The 21,515-nt window shown below is 37.6% G+C and overlaps 1 protein-coding gene across 3 annotated transcripts in view; it reads left to right on the top strand.

Annotated features, from left to right (window-relative positions):
* The window catches only part of UPF2 (UPF2 regulator of nonsense mediated mRNA decay), a 55,002-nt gene extending 34,502 nt beyond the window's left edge, over nt 1-20,500 (top strand). For all 3 annotated transcript variants that reach the window (XM_085082735.1, XM_085082753.1, XM_085082745.1), the window contains exons 16-22: nt 1,592-1,731; nt 2,822-2,926; nt 3,835-3,933; nt 4,639-4,806; nt 9,275-9,416; nt 13,044-13,164; nt 19,292-20,500. In XM_085082735.1, the coding sequence (XP_084938861.1) occupies nt 1,592-1,731; nt 2,822-2,926; nt 3,835-3,933; nt 4,639-4,806; nt 9,275-9,416; nt 13,044-13,164; nt 19,292-19,301 (785 nt within the window). In that variant the 3' untranslated portion in view covers nt 19,302-20,500. The remainder of the gene's footprint in view (nt 1-1,591; nt 1,732-2,821; nt 2,927-3,834; nt 3,934-4,638; nt 4,807-9,274; nt 9,417-13,043; nt 13,165-19,291) is intronic.
* Nucleotides 20,501-21,515: the final 1,015 nt, after the last annotated feature.

The following is a 21,515-nucleotide window of genomic DNA, read 5'->3' as shown; positions in this document are numbered from 1 at the left end:
CTTGTTAAATGGAGTTGTTTTCCAGTTTTCCATTTTTATTTGAAAACAAGCTTGTTCATGGAAAGATTTTATATGTAAATTTTACACTTTTTAAGTGTTAATTAGAGCCTTAGTAACGCTTCATCTACTTGGACAAATTCAATTTTTAAGAATAATCCTTTAATTCAATGGGACTAATATGTCTAATGGACATGTAAAATGTTGCAACTTCTGTTTTAGGAGGAACTTTTTTTTTAATGTGCTGTTCATTTAATTGACATGCCTTGAAATTCCTTATGTAGGGAAAAGCAGATTAGAATTCCCCTATGGTATGATCTAAATTCATGACTTTTATGCTCTCAAAATGATAACCAAGAAGAAATATACAACTAGTTATATAAACTGTAATATTCTATTGAAAGTTACTCAGCACTTCCTTCCTACAAATAATAGGAGCTTCACAAAACTTTACACTGACAGATGACCCTAAGTGTGGTTGGTGAAATGTCAAAAAAGGAATGACAAACTGCATAGTAACTAATTTACTATCCTTAGTAAATTCCTAGAAAAATTACTGGCGTAGAAGGCTGGCATCAGTAACCATGATCCTCTGGAGGATTAAGTGGCTTTGTAAATTAATGAAAGACAAGAAAAGAATGTATGAGAACAATAGTATATGCTGGAAATTTGGGGTTTTTGCACTGGATGATTTAAATATTGCAATGATCCTATTCTAAAATCAGACCTTCATTTTTTTCCTGAATCATAACCATGCTCAATTCTTAAAAGCATTCTGACTGAAATCTCTATCTAAGACTAAATTGGGCACTAAAACAGTGAAAAAAGCTAAAGCTTATTTTTCATTTCTGTGGAAATGATACAGGCAATGGTATTACATTGAAGGATGCCTTGCTGAAAAAAAGGAGGTATTTATGTTTGATATTTTACACACAGAATAACCTAAAACATTTGGAGGGACAGAAGGGCAAGCAGGTCAGCAAGAAAAACTGCAAGATGAGCTAAAAACACTGTAAGAATTGTCAGGCCTGTCTGACAAGGAGGATGAACACACCAGATAGTACTTGTGGAAGAGACTCTGCTTTCCCAGAGAATTTATATAGGCACCTACATCCTCATAGTCTCAAGTGCAGCCCCAGAGCATTAGGAGAGAGTCATAAAGGTTTATTACAGGCTGAGAAAATTGTTTCAAAACTGTTAATTGACAGTTGTGGGAAGTACGGCAGAGAAGACTGCAGGGGCTTCATGTCTCTGGGTTCTGCTGGTTTTGGAAAGTCTCTGTAGTTTGGTATTCAGGTTTTGGTGTGTGTTTCAGTAGGGTCCACATTTAGTTTGAAGCAATTTGCACAGCTTCTTCTGTTCTCTGGGAGACTTTAAATTTCTCTCTAGTGTTTCCTCCTTTTCTGACAGGACATTACATCCCTTTTTGAGTAAGTTAACTAGGTAAGAGATATTTCATTCAGAAGTCAAATATCACGACCAAGGGGAAGTTTTAGTGCTCAGTAAGAGTGGACTTTTGAAGTGATCTTCCACATATAACTTAAGTGGTTATGTGTCCCAATGTTTTAAATCTTTCTCTTTTTCCAAATTTCAGGAATTGTGAATGACAAAGATTCCAAGGATTCCATTACAGAAGGAGAAAATCTGGAAGAGGATGAAGAAGAGGAGGAAGGTGGAGCAGAGACAGAGGAACAATCTGGAAATGAAAGTGAAGTAAATGAGCCAGAAGAAGAGGTGAACTTAATAATTTACCTTGCCTCATGTAAAAGAAGTGATTTTGATTGCTTATTGCTTTCTGAAGCCCTTTAAGTCACAGTTAGCAGGTGAAATGTGGGTGTGCATAACCCAGTTAGTACTGTGAGGATATTCCCATCCCAGTGTTGTGTATGTAGAAAACTGAGTATCTGAGACTTACTCCTTATTTTGGCAGAAACTTGAACCTGACAACTTTGCTCAGGGTATGTGCTGCTTCTCAACAAAAAGATACCTTCAGCTTTTCCCATTAAAAAAAAAACAAACCACTTTCAGACGACTTTCTTTATCTGTTGTAGAAGCAAAAGTATTGACTAAATGTCAAAGCAGTCATTAGGAAAAATAACAGGTGTTCAGGGTATGCCTGTGCAATATGAATAAATTAAAGATTTATGGAACATAAAAAACTTCCTTGTTTACTGTGCTAATAATATTTTGAATAAAAAATGGTGGAGCCAATAAAAAAACCACAAGTACACAGAAATTCTGGTTTGTCACTATGACACAGCAAAGTTGACATGATAATGGTATTGTTACAAGAAAATTACTTCATCAAGGAAATAGGGAACGCTTTTTCTTCATATGCTTGGATTGGTTGGTTTACTAGTAAGCATTCTTTCAGTAGATGTCTCTCAGCATTAAAGGTCCTGAAGTTTGGCTGGGTTTGTGCCTTCACCCATAAATTAGTACCATTAGAATCATAAACAGTTGAGGGGTGTGGAGGGCACCTCTGGAGATATTTGTATTTCCCTTCTTTGAACTTCATCATTTCTTGCCAATCCGTTCCTCCATCTCATGGGATTCCCTCTGAGTAGCAGCACAACCATCTGATGTATCAGCCACCACCCCATTTTCTGGTGCACATTCCTGAAATTGGCAGGTAAAGCTGAGTGAGTTCAGACTGAAACATTAAATAAAAACCATAACAAACAAATTTACCAAAACTGAACTGAACTAAATAAGCTTGGATTGGAAGAGTTTAGAAATGATGTGGAAAATGTTTGAAGAGCCAGCTGTCCTTCTTGTTTTAAAATAGTCAGCAGTTATAAAATATATATTATAAATATTTCAGGAGGGCTCTGACAATGAGGAAGAAGAGGGTGAAGAAGAGGAGGAAGAAAACACAGATTATCTTACAGACTCCAATAAGGAAAATGAAACTGATGAGGAGAATACAGTATGTATTGAGCTGTAAATAAGTGAATTGAATTTGCATCTTTGGTTTTCTTTACTGAATGTTTTTTGCTAATGCTGCACATAACATACCTGGGAGAATACAGCAAGGACACTTCCTGTTATTCTTTCAAATACATTTTGCAGCTTATTTGCATATTTGCAAACTTTGGTTATTACCTTCTGAAAATATTATGCTGTCAACTTTATTACAAGCTGTTTTCACAAGACTCTGAACTTTCACAGGTAGCTAGACTGGAAAACACTGTGTAAATGATAGTTTTGCAATGCCAGCAATAGTAGCAAACTGATAGAATACAAAAAGGTAAACTAATTACACCCTACTAGATCTCAAAACAGAAAAAGATACAAGCTAAGAAGTGCAAAATTCCTAAAATACAAATTTGATGTTAGATTATAACATTTGCAGCTAAAGAACATACCTGGTTGAGCCTGAATTGCAGTTACACAGTAAGGAAATAAAGAACATTATAGAACAATGTGATGGGATATTAACTTCAGACATTTTTGTTGTCATGTTGTGTTTTCCAAATAATTGAAGGGTAGCCTTTGTCTTGAAAATACCATCTAACTTCATGGACTTAATGGAAAATTGAGTTAAAACAGGTGTGTTAAGGATAGAGACTTTTCTTTGTGGCCATCTTGAATGTATCCACCTGCACACACACACACATACAACTTGGTCAGAATATTATGAATGACCATAAATCAGGAAATATGCCTTTCAAGAAAATAATCAAGGCTGAAAACTACTTTCTTGAGCAGTTTGGTTTTTTAAACCTTTTGGCTGTGTATGATATAGCAGCAATAAGGATATTTTTCACTCATTTCTAGACTGAATATTCATATTTCTGAAACGAATTTAATAAATTATTTTTCCCATTGCAATAGGAAGTAATGATTAAAGGAGGAGGACTGAAGCATGTCCCCTGTGCAGAGGATGAGGACTTCATTCAGGCCTTGGATAAAATGATGCTGGAAAATCTTCAGGTATAAACAGTCATTTTCTTAATTTAATGTACAGTTAACTGTAATTTTTTTCTTAAAGTAAATAATGATTCATGCTTAGCTTACCATACTAAAGGACATGAAGATTTTTTTTTTTTCCTTTTGGCCTCTTCTCTGCAGTTGACATGTTTGGCTTTTAGTAAAATAGCTGTTAATTGTGTTGTTTGCCCCATGAATATATGACATGCTGACATATATTTTACAGAATTAATAACTGCAGCAATACTGTGCAATGCTTCTGACTTTATCCTAGGTTTCAATAGCTTAAAATGGAGGTGTGTTTAAATTTACAAAACCTTTGAGTACCTTTTTTTTCGAGTCACAGCTGGTAAGTATTTAAGTATTGAGTATAGCAAGCCCTGTATAATAAATATATTAAGAAGTACCAAAACCAAAAAATCTTGAAGAATGGACATTCTACAGTGTATCATCAGGTCCCTAGATTTCTTTCTGAGAGAGATTATCCAAATTCCTTTATAATTTGCATTGTTCTGTCCCTGTAACTTTCTTCTTCACAAGCACAGAAAACCAAAGGATAATGTAATAAAGCCTAATTAATGTATTTATATATTACTTCACTTTCCTGGAAGGTTAAACCTTTTCTCAGTCATAAAAATCTGATTGTTGCCAGCCTGACTCACCATGTCAGCATCTGATCATTTATAGAATTCACTTTTTTTTCAATAGCAACGGAGTGGTGAATCTGTTAAAGTACATCAGTTGGATGTTGCTATTCCTCTGCATCTCAAAAGTCAGCTGAAGAAGGGTCCCCCTCTTGGAGGTGGGGAAGGAGAGTCAGAGTCTGGGGACACAATGCCATTTGTCATGTTAACACGGAAAGGCAACAAACAGCAGGTAAGATTTTATGTAAGGTATAGATACTATTTAAATAAAGAAAGGCCTTTCACTTCAAAAAAACTGACACAGAATTTTTTATTTCTTCTTTCATTTCTCTAAATCGGATACAGACAACTTAATTTTGACAAATAGAAAATTCCATTTATAATTCATTGAAATTCCTGTTTGTTACTAGAAATGATGAAGAAAAATTCTATGGTCAGAGTGTACCTTTACTAATTACATTTGGTGATTATACCAGTAGGACAGTGGTATGTCTTGTGTGTATTTTAGATACAGTTGTGGAAGATAAGAGATGTGGTTGGTGGACTGCCACTGAACATTGAAAGGAATAGGCAAAAAAAAAGAATATTCCAGAATCTTCAAGATTCAACAAGTTTTTCTGAAAACACTTTCTGCTTCAAATTGAGATATATGGTCATTGCTAAATTCCATTTCCTAAGTAGCTGCCACTTGGCTGAATTTATTCAACTTGCAAAAAAGAAAAAAATAGGTCATTGTCTCTGAAGACATTTTTAGGGGACTATTCCAGAATGCACTGAGTGAATCTCATGGAGAAACTTAAATGGAAATCAGGTTGATAAAACAAACTCCTTGCTTCATGCAGCTAAAGCTGTATGTTAGTCTTGGCTCTTTTTTCCAGTGTATGTTTGAATTTTCCTAGCTCAGCAAATGCATAGTACACAAATCTGTACCTAACACATTCCACATGTATTTCTTGTAATGGTTTAGGTCTTTTAAAGAAACCTTTTCATTTTGGTTGTGTAATTTGATGATGAAAAATTGTACTGATTTTCTATGGAAAGCAAACCCAAGGAATTGTTTCATGCCATATATCCAAGCCTTTCAAGTGTTTAGATCTGTGTCATTACTTGTTTTTCGTTACCTGAATTGTGACAGTAGTGTAGCAGTTGATGTGTATAAACCTGAAGTAGGCTCTTTCTCTTCCTTCACAAGAAACACACTTCAAAAATCTGTGTAGGAAGTGGTTATTCTGTTTTCCTGGAACTTGAATGTGGTATTCAAAGTTCTACAAAAGCTTTGAGTGGGAGATTTTTAACTGGGGTCATTGGTCTGAGAAGGGGTTTAAGAGAACTCCATTTTTCAAACAATGTTTAACTTTTTCAGGATAATCTACTAGGAATATCTGTAGTTACAGGGAATTTTGGGATCTTCATATTCCATGTAAAAGGGAAAATATTGCAGATATGTGGCTCAAAAAGAAAGCAGAACTTGTTCAGGAGTTTCCCCTGCTCCTCCCCCAATATTTGGTTTTGGGAGTAGGCTCTTCCTGCCAAAACTCCTCTCGGTGTTTCTAGAAATGTAGAAAACAGTTGCTTTATAGACTACTTCAGCTCCTGAGTTAGTGAAAGGCTTCTTTGTCCATAGTTCTGTATTCAGAAAAAAAAAAAGTGTTTTAATAGTCAGTTTTAATAGAAAAACAAGCAGGAAAGAAGAGGTGGAGTTGAAAAGAAAATAATTATTCCTTCTTATGGTGCTTTATTTTAAATCTGTGTGAGCAGAATGTGCATGTGCAGTTTGAAGTGATGGATGTGTACTTCACTTTGTTAGAGCTGTAAACTTTCAGCTTTTAAAAACAGCCAAAAGAAGTTTGCAGCAGCCTGGGAGGCTGTAAGTAACTTCATCTGCACAGTCACCCAAGTGATAAATGACATCAGCCTAATTGCTTACTCTGTTAGTAAAGGTTTCAGTCTCTGTGTTCTTTGTCAGCAGTGCAGCTTAAACTGGAAATCTGTTAGAAAAATGGATTGTGCTGTGCTTCCCTTCCCAGGGTAACACTGGTAGTGGAGATCCAGTTGCCAAATACTCTGCTCACATGTCAGTGTCCACCCAGATTTTAGTGCAGCATTGACAAGTAGTTTTTTTGAAGTCATGCAAGAACAACTGACTGGCATTTACCAGCTGCATATACCTGAATTAATAGTCCTTGCAGGCTGATAGTGACCATATTTTATCCTCAAAACTTAGAAAACTAGTAGCAGTAGAACCTAGCATGATTATTTGTAATTAGATGATGGCCTTGTGATTTATCCATAAGCCATGAGAGGGCAAGGGGAAATAATGTTGTCATCATAAGGGATCAGAGCTGAGCTTACGTAATACTGTTTGGTGTTTCTGAGCCAAGAAGTTTTATGCTAGGTAGGTGTGAACTAAAATGAGATATAGACAGTAAAAAGAAAGTCAAGAAATTAGGTTAATACCCAAGACAAAAGATTTCCTTTCCTTTGAAAGAATTTTAGCAAGGCTCCATAAAAGAATGATAATATTCATGGAATGGTAAAATCTCTCCTTGAATGTGAAATTCTGTATCTCATTTATATCATCATATCTTTATCTCATGGCATTTTTATAAAATGTGTAGTCTAGTCTTCTGAATAGTCATTTTTGATCCTCCTTCAGTTTACCATCTTTTAAGTGAAATCTTTTGTTCTGCCCCCACCTCACAGATTTGATAAGAGGTTTTTGATACACCTCTTCACTCTTTGCAAATCGGAAATGTTTCAGTTGCTCAGTAATCATCATATCCTGTAATAATTGTCATCAGTGACTTGATTTCAGGTGGCAGCTGATTGCCTTCAGGTAGTGACTCAGTGATGTTTTGTTAATTGCCAGGCTGTTGTTTTTCTGTATCTGTTTCTCTCATTTACACCCTTCTATAATTCAGTTTTCTTTTTCTACTTTAAGCATCCTGTCTGAAAACACCAATCCCATTAAGCTGATAAATCCTTAGAGCAGAAAAAATATAAAGGACATATTAAAATGGATGAGGAGCTTAATGGTGAAGCTGAGGAATGATTTTTATCATGAAATGCTGCTAATGGATTAGTTATTTGCGTAGTTTACATAAAGTTCATTTGATGATACCTGGGAACACGTGCAGCTTGCTCAGCAATTAGTAACCAGAGCTTACATTGCTTTTGGAATTTCAACTTCAATTTTTATTCTTCCCTGCACACCTTCATAACAAACTCATATTTATAATCAATATAATATGCTATTACCCTCCCTCCCATCCCCAAAAGATCTCACCTAAATACATCTTCAAGTTTGTAGGGATAAAGGATTTACTGTACCCAGATTTTCCTCAGGTCTTTTCAAGAGTCTGTCTTAGCTGTTTCAAACACATACTTTTCAAATGCTTTGTTTGAGTACACAGAGTTTTCTCACATTGATCACTCTGCTGCTAGTGGGGCATTAGTGTCTGAGATACCTTGAGATTGTTTAGTGATTATTGCATTAAATGTGAACTGCAGGTGGTGGGGATTTTGCTTTTACTCTAAACCTTCTCAAAAGAGGTTTTGATAATTTATCTCTCCGCAGCTTTTGACAGTGTAACAGAAAAGAACACTTAGAAATTTACTTCTGTTTATTTGGAAATAGAACTCCCATGAGGAGAACAAGCAGCAGGATTCAGGGTACTTCATGGAATATTGAGCGTGATTATCCTTGAATGCATTACCCTTCTTAAGGCACAGAAATAGTTATTTCTAATGGGCATAGAGTTGAAGGAGCAAGTGAGATTTTTCTAAATGTTTGCAAACTTTAGAATTAAGGGTTTTCTGAGAACTATTTTTTTCTGTTGTGCATAAGTTTAAGAATTACTTCTGTGTTCTGGAACAATTGTAAAAAAAAAATAAATATGTAGAAGTAGCAACTTGGATTTTCTGAGTCTGGGGAGAAAGAAATCACCTTCCCTACACCTTCCTGAAAGTACAAGCTGGATTTCCAGAGAGAGGGTGCTTCTGTAGGAGTGCCAAGCTTACCTGGTATACCTTGTGGCAAATCAGATAATGGGTTGAATGTGTGGTGGGCATGTTTGGTTGTGGTGTGGGAGGAAAAGATTGATTTGACACCATGGTTGTCTCCAGACTAATAAGAAGCACTAGGAAGCCAGAATTATTCTTAAAAAGTACTGGCCAAGGAATGCCAGGGAGTATCTGAAATGCTTGAAATGTTTTTCCTCTGTTATCACAAGGGATAGTAGGAGAAATTCTGCTCAGGGGGCTTCATCTCTTTGGAAGGAAGAGACCTGAAGAGGGAGATGCAGCTTTCTGAGCCAGCTGTGGTGCTTTTATCTCAAGACCAGTGCAATTCTCTGTGGGCATATCAGCTGGTATGAAAATAAGAAATAATACCTATGGATGTGCCTTCTTAGGGAAAGTCAGTCAGTTTTGTCCCCATGAATACTGTGTGTAATAGGTTTTGGCCTCAGCCCTTTTTGTGTGTTCTGTGTCTTTAGCAGGTCTTGCATTTTCCTTTGCTGCTTCATGTGAAAAAGTGCTTAAAAACAAAGCAACACCACACTTCACAGTAGAAACTTCTGTAGAAAGTATCTTACTGAAATGACCTAGAAATAACCATGGCATTTCTGTATTTTGAATTGTTTTGTATTGTTGGGGGTTTTTTCTCTGATGGACACCTAAAGTCTTATTTTCTTTTGCAGTTTAAGATCCTAAATGTACCGATGTCTTCCCAACTTGCTGCAAACCATTGGAACCAACAGCAAGCAGAACAGGAAGAGAGAATGAGGATGAAAAAGCTCACTTTGGATATCAATGAACGGCAGGAACAAGAGGACTATCAGGGTAAGAAAATCTGCAGAAAGTAGTATTTGTGATAGTTAGCAGCTGAAGTTCTAAATATTAATTTGCATTACTTAAAGGGAACCTGTATTTGGGGTTTTAGTCATTCTACTTTTAGTCATTCTACATTCATTTTACTCCCTGATCTTTACACTTGAAGAAGTTTTTGTAGCTGTTCCATGAATGGGAGTTTTCAAGTGGGTCTCAAATTTCAGCTTTTCCTTTTATTTTGGGAAAGGGGAAGAACTGAGATTGTTCTTTTAAAATTAAGGTAATACCAGGTTAATCTGATGTTTACTGCAAGACAGTTGAGTTGGGTACAAGATGAATTCTGTTCAATTTAAACTCTGCTTTTAAGCTATTAATAGATGTTTTAGATATCAATAGTATTTAGACTCTTCATTAGTCTTGCTGAGAGTTGCAAATACTCAGATAACCTTCACCAGAGAAATACAAAATGTTACCTCAGCTTCATATTGTAAAGGTTCTAGGAGTCCTCAAATCTGGAACATAAGCATATATTAACAAAATGAAGGTTTCATACAGATTTCGTAATTAATTTGTTTTTTGAGGACATGCAAGTCAGTCAATTTGCAGCCTGGACAGATTGAAGCAAACAGTTAATACAGCAGATCCTGCAGTCCCCAGACAGGTACATGTGATGGTGTTTAGGTGTTGCATGGTTTGTTTTGGGTTGGTTTTTTTTTTTTCCAGAATCAACTTCCCTTGGCTTACTCAGATAGTAAACAAAGCCAGCCCAGTAAAACCGATGTGTTATGTTAGTGTTTCCATTAAACATCTCAAAAGTTTTTGCTCTATTTTTTTGGTAAAGATTTTCTAGTTTGGTGCTAATCACTGTGTAAGTAGTTAATTAGCAGGAAATCTCATTTAAGGTATTTAGTGAAAGGTCATTGTTCATCAAAAAGTGGGAAATAATTAAATTAAAGCAGTTCTAATTTTATAACACTATGGAATCCAGTGCTCCTTGCAGAACTTTGATAGTACCAGAACCAAACTGGTACTTGCAAAAAGGAGTATCTTCCAAAGTGAGTGTCTGCAGAGCTCTGAAATGGTAACAGAATATATTCTTGGTGTTAAGTAATTGGCTCAAAAACTTATTTTCTGTGACACTGCTCTTAAAAAGCCTGCTTGTGAAAAAGGAAGAGAAAGAGTAGACCCTAGAATAAGACATTTTAGTGCTTGCCTCAGAGTTTTTCTGGGTTTTTCCTCATTAGATACTTCTGATATTTCTTCTGGTCAAGGCATTTGGGTTTTATGCCCTATTGTAAGACTATGTTGATATCTTTAAGATTAACCCGTTTAATTGAGGATTTTATTGTGAGCAATTGTATCCAAAAAAAGGATCACATTGATTAACTTCTATTGGATAAAATTGGACAACTGACACCAACTGATAGCTGGTAATAGGCATTTTTTAAAAATAATTTTCTCATAGATTTTTATTTAGTTGCTATGTATAAAGCTTTAATACAGGAAGGAAATCAACACAAGAGAAAAATGTTTTTTCATAATTGACATCCCTTTTTAAAATAGCTGTTGATCCATCTTATTAACCTGGGTAATATACAAAGTAAAACCAAACTAAAAAGGGCCTTTTAATTGGGTTAAATTAAACATGCCAAATTACATTTGCCTTTGGAACTACTTTTTATTTAGATTTTCTGCAGTTGATTGTTACTTTTGAAGAGTCATCCTGTCTGTAACAAGTTGGTACCTACCCATTGAGCAAAAGTGTTGGGTTTAAATTTCTGTTTCAAGCTTTGAAGTTACCGAGGGAGGAAGAATTCTCAGTTTCTGGAAGAATGCCTCAGGGCTGTCCCAACGTTCGCCCATGTACTTGTTCTTTTCATCTGCACAGGGTAGCTAAAGATGGAAATTCACCAATGTACTTCAAAGTAGTATCAGATAATGATTCAATGTTTCAGCAAACCTTATTATATTACAAACATTTTTTTATTTAAAGAACTATTAGGAACTTGGATGGCTCTCTAGTTTAGATTGGTACTTTCCTGTGCAGATTATTTTTTTCCTTCACTAAAAAACTAAGGAGGTTTGATGATGTGCCTTCAGCCTAGAAAACACACTGTGTGCTCTCCTGCCATCTCTGCCTTCTGTTACCTTCTCCAGTACTGAACTTCCCAGTCCTGTTTTTCCTTTCACCTGCTGTGTGGAAAAGAGAAGAGGCAGATGTGCACATATTTGTTCACTCACTGCTTGCTGCTCACACCTGGCTGGCAGCCTACCCTAATCTGGTTTTCCTCCTGGGTCTCCTCATTGCCCCCAGAGATCTCTCTTGACACACAGGAGTGTTGGGAAGGATGATGTTTCATGGTGTTTACAAACATGGACTGTCAGTGTGTTCAGTGGCTGCCTTTGCCAGGTGCTGAATTCGTGTACAGAACATGAACACAGGGGTTTATTCAGTTGACACAGATATTGTATATTAAATCAGTCACAGTTTCCCAGTTTCTCAAGGACTTTTGGCTAACTTCACTGAAAGCTTCACCCGCATTTTGTAAATGGTGAAGGAATCTCCTTAGAGTGTCAGGTTTTTGCCCTGTGCAAGTCACTGAGCAGTGGAAGTGTGTGTGTAGCAGGTGATGGGTGTGTGTCTCCAATGAGATTACCAGAGATTAGAGAACCAGACAGAGTGGACTTTCAAACATAATCTGTTTAACAGCTTATTCCACTTTTCCCCTTCATTTATCCCATATGTCTGTTTGCTGAGTAATGTAGATCCTTGCTCAGGTGGACTGTCAGGAATACTTTCCATTAGATGCATTAACAGATGGGCAGAGGTTACCTGGCAGTTCCTGTGATATAGCTGTAATCATATTGACTACTTAGTAACTATTAATTTAGCCTGGTAAAGAGACTTTTTTATCATGAAAGAAATGAAATAAAATGTTAGCAATTAAGTTTTACCAAATGTCAAAATACAATACTATCCTAGTTTAAATTGTCCAAAAGTTGCCTGTCCAGGGTTTAAACTAGGTGATGTGGACTGCTTTCTGTACCCACCAAATTATTCCATGGGACAGCTGGTGCAATGTAGGTCAGCTGAGTCACCTTCTTCAGGTCTCTGTCTTCCCTGGAAAAGGATCCAATTATGCCAAGCTTAGGTTTAAATACCTGACTGGCAATGCCTAATTTTAGATCAGGTTTCTTGCTGAGTCTTTAATTGGCAGCAGCATTGTCCAGTTGTTACTATTCCCGGGAGGTTTAATATTGAGGCCCCTCATGCTGCTGCGAGTCTTTGTTTTCCCGATCATTGATGAAGAAGGTGGTGGCTGATGTGTTCAGAAAGAAAAGGTCACGGGCCCTTTCTTGAGCACCTGTGATGAGAACCATTGCTGGCAGTTCCTTCTGCAGGAACATCTGGAAATGCAAGTTCATATTGTGGGGTAGCTTGGGTTTATCAAAGCTGTCGATGCAATTTAGTAACTTTTTGTAATTAACTTGTGGAATAACTTAAGGAGTGTTAACTCTGTAGCAAAGTGTAAGTATAAATGGCAGTGAAATATGCTTGTGTAAATTCCTATGTAAAATGATGCATAGAAAATGTATTTAACTTTCTTCTATTTAACTTTCTTTTGCCTAAAATCCCAGAAATGTTGCAGTCTCTGGCACAGCGTCCAGCTCCAGCAAATACTAATCGTGAGCGGCGGCCTCGTTACCAGCATCCGAAGGGAGCACCTAATGCAGATCTAATCTTTAAAACCGGTGGGAGGTAGGACAATCTTCCTTTAAATGTGGTAATTCTGGTTCTAGGCAAGTAATTACCTTCATAATGGAAACAGATAATGATCTCTTTAGTGAGTGTGCTGGGCAGTTGTTTTCATTCTGAAGCATTCTCTTAAAACGCCAAGCAGTGTTTTTTGCTTCTAACACAGTGTCTGTACCTCCTTGACAGCTTGGAAGCCAAACGATTATTTTTCAGTTGTGAAATGGCTGGTAGAATCTGAGCCTCTTTTTGTAGGGGAAAAGATGCAAGTTTGCTTTCTCAGTGAGAGGGGGAGAGGGTTTTCTTTTTTAGCATGTGCAGAAATTCCCATTATGCTCCTACTATGTGGTGAATTTGTCACCTGTTCCTCTGTATTTGACATTCTGAATGGAAAGTAAATATAGTAAAGGTGGGGAAGGGGGAGGAGAACTTTTAATTTATGGTATGCAAGAGCATACCAAAACCAGCATTAACATGAAAAGAGTCATTCCCGATTGCTTAATAGATGTTCTGAGGCTTTAGTATGTCTTTTCTCACTCAGAGTGAGCTGGCAAATAAACCATTAAATTAGCCCTGCAGCACAGATTTGGATAGACAGAGTTTCGGGTGAGATGCAGACTTGCTTTCATGTTTCTCTTTTTTTTTGCAAGTTCATTTTGAAGGTGGTTTGATAGGAGCAGCAGCTGGGAAGCGACAGTTTGCCTCCTAATGTCTTTGTACTTTGCAAATAAGTTAATGTAATGTACTATTCTTGTGTTCCAGTAGCATTTCCAATTTCTTCGTGGTACATATTTATGATCATTTTATAATGTCCTGATGATCACTTACTCCGATGAGACCTCATCCAGACACTGCTTGAAAAATTTTTTTAAAATATGGAGGTTTCAAATAAATGCATTTAAAAAATGAACCAGATATAACTCAATAAAATGAGCAGTGCTTTCCATTTAGTTTTTTCACATCACTGTGACCTCATGCTGTTTTAGGAATACAAAGTGTTCAGTTACACTGAATTGCCACAATACTTGCAGGTGTTTCATAAATGGCTGCAGTCTTCTGTTCTTGCAGGCACGAGGAGCATGCTGCAGTTATTCTTCAAATACAGCAGCCAGACCAGTAGATGTGATATCTGTAGATTTCTTTTAAATGCATTTCTTTAGAAAACCTTTTATATTCAGACGTTATAGGGAAAATATAATTTAGGACTTCACTGGGAAGCTTGAGTACTGTTTGCTTGTTCAAGTGCCATGCACTTGCAATTCTGATGTAGTTTTGTATGATGAAATTTACTCTTTGTTCCTTTTAATCCATAAGCTTTTTGGAACAGAGACCAGGAAGTTTGTTTTAGCAGATACATTTTATTTGTTGTGTACTGCAATGCTCTGCCTGGCAGTCTTGCATTGGTTGAGCCATCTCAGCCTGCAGTAAGGGAATAGTATTTTTCTTAACTCCATTTATTTATTGGAGACTGTGGGTCCACCAATGACTTGCCACTGGCACAGATTGTCTGTTGCCTGCGTTTTTAGAGCCTCTGATTTATAGGATGTGATGAAAACTGTCTTGTGACTTTGAAGGGTGACTGCAGTCTCTGCCCAGACCCCCCTGGTGCTTTGTTAAGAGGTTACCCTGTGGATTCTGAGGACACTAGAATATCCTGCTGAGAGCAGATAGGAACCGAGCTGCTAAATTTAATATCTGTTTAGAGAAGATTTCACATTCCTCCATGGCAGAACCAACGTGTATAACACAGATGTTATCACTTCCATGAGTACACTGTGTTGTGTTGCTGCTTCTCTTGTGCATGAACATGACTGGTAAGTTATTTTCTTGCAAAATATCTCACATTTACTGGAAACAATAGTTTGCTGCTTTCTCTAAGGTATGCAACTTTTTATTTTAAATTTCTTGAGGTTAGGGATAATGGGAGCAAATAAATCTCCTGGCTGATTCCACTGGAATGCACAAGGTGACAGGTTCTGATAGCTGAGGTAGGGATGAGGCCTTTCTTACATCTCAGGTAGTGTTAAGAATAGGTAAATTGAATTGTTGTTTTTACCTTTGCTTTTGTGTTGCTAAACATGTTCTAGGCACTGTTTCAGACACCTTTTAGGAAGTTAAATCCAATTCTACATATTGTAACAGTTAATTTCAGAAATTAGTGAAGGCAGCATTGGGTTCTTCCATATGTTGTTGGCCTTGAACAGCTGGATCTCACTAAGCAATTAGCCCTATATATGTTTTTTAAAACAGAGGAGTATTTTGCAATTCTTCAGTTTTTACTTTATTTCTCCTCTATTAATGTCATTGTTCTGTACTAAAGTAAATGCAGTGAGATGCACAAGCTTTGCCAGATTTCAAATTATTTAGTAGGTGCAAAGTGCTGGTTCAAAAATTTGAGTTTATTCTCATTTGTTTGGAATTGACTGCTTGTATTGCCTCAGGTTTTGAGACCTGCAGATCCTGTGAGGAGGAGATTCTTTCTGGGACTTGTACATTTAAGACTGACTGGCCTTAAAGATAATTTACTGTGACTCCAGTAAAAGTAGGGTTTCTTGATTTGCTTCAGCAGAACTGGGAAGAAAACAATTTTCTCTCTTGCCTCCAGTTCTGTAGCATTTGTGTGTTAGGAGATGCCTTAGGCTCTCAGGCTATTAAACTGCTACCTTCAGGAAACACAAAATTTACTAAAGTAATTTTTTTGGTGATGGGATTATCATAAAAATAGACTTTTACAGTTATGAACAGCTTCTTAAAAATAAAGTGGCTTTCCTTTGTTTAAGAGGATTGAGGTCCATTAAATGTCTTGGTTTTAAAAGTGAAATGAAAATAACCACATTATATAAAATCTATTTTAAAACATTGATTACCAAGAAAGTAAAATTTCTTCCTGTAATTATTTCTTCAATTGAGAAGCAGGGCCTTAACAAGGATTTTATCTTGTTAAACCTCTCCTTATTAAAAGCAGTAACCTCAAAATTCGTTGCTGTTTTGAAAGTATAGTAAAGTGGAGCCTGCCTGTGTCCACAGTTCCCCTGGGGATGCAGGTATAGGCTGGCAAACCAAATCATATTTAAGTTAAATTGTGATTTTAGGTCTCCTGTTTACATCTGACTCTTATTTCTCTTTAATCCATTTAATAAAGAAAAATGAAGCATAACAGTAATAACAGGATGCTGGGATTTTATTAGCTAAATATTCTTGTCATAAAGAATACTGCATTAATGCTGAAAAATCAGAGTTTGTATAATAAGGAAAAATGTGAATTTAACATGATTTCCTGTTTCAGCTACTGGACTCACACAATTCATACATCACCTGTCTTGAAATTGATGCATTGACAATACTGTTTTATGAAGCTTTGAATTCACCTCTTATTGAGATGAGCCTTTGAAACGCAGCAAAGGAATTCCTACCCCCCTTTTCAGCTGTTTCATGGGAGGAAAGCAAAAGGAGGAATATGGGAAGGGAGCCCAAATCCTGCAGCTGCTTCTGGTGGACTGCACTGGAGCTCAACAGAAAGGAATAAGAAAAGCCTCAAGGCGTTTGCCTTGGCAGGAGGGTGCTTGTTGAGCTCTGCAAGCTAGGTGTGAGTCTAATCAGACAGCAAAGTTGGAGAGAACCTGATCACAGTTTAGTTTAGAGGGAATGGAAGGCAAAATTATATTTATTAGCCATGTCTATTAGATTCCTGTGTTTGAAAAACTTCTTTTAATATAAATAGTAACAATTACCTACCAAAAACCCCTGCAGCTTCCTGGCCTTATGGACAGGTCAATCCCCAAAACACCTTCCTGCTCCCAGCCCACTCTGCACACTGACTTTGATTTCACTTTGTCAGAGCATTTTAGTTTTGATGAATAGATGAGACTATAATACAACTTGTAGAAGTTAAGATTCTCTTACTTAAGTGAGTCCAGCTTTTGTGGTTTATTTGAATTTGTCATGTTTACAGTATGGAAGGTAATAAGTCAGAGTTGATTGGTTTTTAATGGGCACCTTGGTGTTTTCTGTTCCATGTTCCTAGTTTTGGTTAATGTGATTAGGGGGGAGAGAGAACAAAGAGCATTGAAGCTGCAGTTGGTTGAGAAAAGCAAATCAGCAAGTGAGTTGGGAGAGGAGGTGTTTGGAACTGGAAGTTTGTGAGACTTATGAAGAAAAGCAGCACTGCAGAAATGCAGTGTTGTGGAGTGGAGGACACAAGGGGATTAGGGAGAAGTGTGAAATCCAACTTCAAAGGTCTCACATATTAAGAAATAAAGTGATTTTTGTGATCTTGTGAGGTCAGCAACATGCAGCAAGGAGTTGATTATTGATATTCTCCTGGGCACTTCTCAGTTTAAGCTGTAATGTTGTCTTGCTGATTGAGCTCTCCCAGTTTCACAAGTGCCATGGATCTGTGATTATTTCATAGTCAATGCAGTGAGGTTTCTGTGTTTTCATGGCTTCCAGTTTTCTACTCCAGCCATGGTTTGGTGGCAGAGGTTCTGTGTATTTCCCCATCATAGGTAGGCAGTGTTAATGTTCAGCAGTGGTCTGAGAAGCCAACTATGAATGTTACACAAATTAGTAACTGTGTCAGGAAGTGGCAGGAAGGGGAGTGAGGGAGGAGACTGCAAAGAACTGATTCATTTTACACATAGAGCTCAAGATGGTTTTAATTACATCTGTGTACTGAGTTTGACCTTGCTAAATACAGGTTTGGATCAAGTTTACTAGTTTGGACACAAGTGTGAAATGCCTGGTTTGGGAAAACTGCTACTACTAGTTTTGGCAGCAGCACCTTGCTGTAGTCTACTGAAACAGGGATCTGCCACCAGATCCCCTGGCAGCTGCTGGTTTGGGTGAGAGTCATTTTGACCAAGTTAGAGATGTGCAGCCAGTCCCAGCCCTATTCCTTCCCTCCCCAGTCAGCAGTAGAATTATTTTTAAGGGAAGATGGACAGATAAAAGCATGATCCTGCAATTCAGTGATGTCTCTCTTCAGTTGTAACATTCTGCAAGTGAGATGTAAGTCTACTAAATAAATCAAAATTTAAGTTCCTTTCTATTGAAAACACATTGCCAGTGTTCCTGATATCAAGTGTGCCACAAAGAATATTACATTATGGAACATGAAAAGGTGGTTAAAACTGAATAACAGAACAGAGCTGCAGTGAGTTCTAGTGAAGCATCAGCCTGTGACTTCCTGGCAAAAATACACAGTGTGTTTAAAACACAGAAATGCTGGATATCAAAACAAAGCAACACACACAAAATTAGTGTGAAAGCTTCATCTGGTACAAGAGATGCAGAAGTTACCATGTCCAGTTAACATGTCTGTAACATTATTCTCAGAAGATCTTCAGTAAAAACAGGTTTAGATGAAATGACTGTCCAACAAACACTGGAGGTTTATGTACTGATGTAAAGAAACATGAGCTGTTGTGTTTATATGGTAAAAAAAACCTGAGTGTTTAGCCCTGGAGCTTTCTTGGAATTGTAAATGTTGAAGTTTTATTTTGCTGTGTATTATTAATTTTAATTTGCAGCCTAGTAATCAGCTGAAAACAAGCCCAGGTACAGTAACTGCAGTTGTTCTGAAGTTAGTGACACTGGGGGAGCATTACTCTGAATTGCCCTGGTCTTGTTAAATCCCCTGCTTGCAAACTGGTGTCATTCTTCAATGCATTTGTATGTTCTTAAGAGACTGAAATGTGACTTTTTGTGGGTAGGGATGTGTTTAATGAACAAGGGATGGTGGAAGATTTTTATGCAACTGTTGATTCTAAAAAAGGTTCTAACTAATAATTTGCCTGTAGAAAGCCCTTTGTAACATTTCTGCAGAACTTCTAAGCATTAAGAAACTGCACAGAAAGATAAAAACTGTTTACCATAACTTGTTTTTTCAACACATTTGCAGCTCAGCTCTGTGCTTCAGTAGTTCAGCGTCTCATCTGGGATGATAGGGTGCAGATTATCCCCCTTTTGTCTGATGTGGCCTTTTGAAATGTCTTGCAGAAAACAGAAATATGTGACTTTCTGTTAGAGGGTGAAAGAGTATCAGAATGAGCAGCAGCTGCTTTCAGGGGCTGCTCACCTGCAGAACTTCATGTACCTCAGACTGAACTGATTCCCCACTGCTCTCTTCCCACAGGAGACGTTGATCCAGCCGCCAGTGTCATTTCATTAGGTCCTGTATCTCTGGTGTTGTGGAGTCCTCCAGCGATTAAACGAGAGCAGTGGACACATCTCAGCATGTCAGTCTAGAGCGTTCAGAACCGAAACCTGGGACAGGCTGGGGCCGTGGGGCATGAAGAGCAGCCTCCCCTCTCCCCCCCCACCCCCCAAAAAAAAGCTTTTTGTTATGGGAACGGCGTTGAGGGTTAATCTTCTCATGGGAGCAGAAGCAAACGAACGAGATGGGGAACTTGAGCGGCGAGCAGCTCGGTGAGAGCCGCGATCAGCCTGGAGTTCAGACGATGACACTGGAAAGGGAAAGGCCTTTGGCAGCACAGCGTGCAGGGAAACAAAGCTCTGAACTCAAGTTACGTCGTCTCCGACTGGAGCACTTGGTGTTGGAAGGATGTGCTTTGGGGGCTGCAAATCTACAGTAGGAAAACATAGAGCAAACAGCAAAATCCAGAAGAAAACCCTGCCGAGTAGGATAACTTCTCGAACACTCCTCAGTGAGGATGTTCTTGGTTAAAGAAGAGCCTTTTGCTGCCAGATGTGCCAGAAAGGGGGTGGGGAGGGGTGAAAAACTGAAGAGCCAAGGAGGTAAAATGTCTGTTAAGGTTTAAAATAGAAAGTGAAGTGGATGAACACAGGGTGTTGACTCGTAGTGCTTGGAACAGCCTGACACCAGCCTAAGGACAGGGATATAGTTGAGCCCATTGTATGTATCATTGAAAACCAAAACGTGCCAGTCAGCATAACAGGAGGATGTCAAGGAGTGGATCCAAATATTTTGTTGATCTTCATGGGTTGATAAGCCTCTATGTCTATTGAAACAAATAAAAATTAAAAAAAAATAAATTTAAGTCTGGAAACAAGTAGAATTTTTATTTTTTTCTAAGTAGAAATGAGGTTTCTTGGTCTGTTTCTGACAATCTGTTATTTATTAGCATAGGATTTTGTTTGCTTTCAGGTAGAGGTAGTTCATTGAGTTAAGGATCCCATCTGTATGTTACTACTAATTCTTTTTTCTAGCTCTTTTAAAATCCTTTTTACCACTGGTTTTGGTTTCTGCATGTAGGAAGAGAGACTTGTAAAATTGTAACATTTCATACAGAAATGCCGCCCGATCTTCACCAGCTTCAGAAATCTGACCTTTGCCAATGCTGCAATAAAGTGTTGTAATTTAGAGTTGGTGTCTGCCTCTTGACATTCAGTTTTTTCTTTGGAAATTATGTTTTGAAGGGTTTGTGGTGTATTGTGGGCTGCAGTTTGGACAGGAATTCCAGGTCTTTGATTCAAGTCTTCTGTCATTTTTTTTCATACTGTTTTCTTTCCACATGAAATTAATGGGTTCATTTATTAATCACATTTGTAACTCTGAGCTCCTCCAGGAATGTCTCCTACACCAGTATGAACATATCCACTGGTCAGATGTAATTCCCACTTCCCTGAAGAACAATGTCTAGCAATTCCTAATAGCAAATTAAGCATCTAATTGTGGTTCAGCCTAGAGTCAGCTTCCTTTTCTCAACATGCTGCTTAGTTTCCAAAGCGTTTAATTTACCCAGGTTGAGTAACTGCATAGAAATAAAACATTAGTTCTATTTTGTATGTGTCAATCCAATGCCTTGGATGGAATTGGGATCAATGGAAATGTCTTTATAAAATTATTTGCTAAAAATAGTTTCAGGTCACCTGGGGATTTTCCTGACTTCAGGCTGAAATCAAAACACAGTTCAGTGAAACCTTCTGAAGTTTAATTTTAAATATAATTCTTCTAATATTGTGCTGGATAAAAACCTCAAATATCATTGTGAGTGAAATAATCAAGGTTCAATGTATGGGAACAAACTTTGTAGGGCCTGTTGCAGCAGGGCAAGGGGTGATGGTTGTAAACTAAAAGAGGATTGAGGAGGTATAAGGAAGAAAATTTTTACAGTGAGGGTGATGAGACACTGGCACAGGTTTCCCAGAGAGGTGGTGGGTACCCCATACCTGCAAACATGTAGGATTTCAACCTGATGCAGTTGAAGCTGTCCCTGCTCGGTGCAGGGGTGTTGAACTGGGTGACTTTCAGAAGTTACTTCCAACGCAAACCATTCCTTGATATACAGAAAAAAACCTAATTTGCATCCTATTTATTCTTTGCCTTCCCATTTGCTGACCCCACATCTTGTGTGGCTGGATGCTTCTTGCACAGC

Source organism: Lichenostomus cassidix, chromosome 1Aa, assembly GCF_008360975.1.
Source record: "Lichenostomus cassidix isolate B80296 chromosome 1Aa, HeHo_3.0, whole genome shotgun sequence".
Taxonomy (NCBI): Eukaryota; Metazoa; Chordata; class Aves; order Passeriformes; family Meliphagidae; genus Lichenostomus; species Lichenostomus cassidix.
Note: the sequence above shows the minus strand (reverse complement) of the source record. Positions and strands in the feature narration are given on the sequence as shown.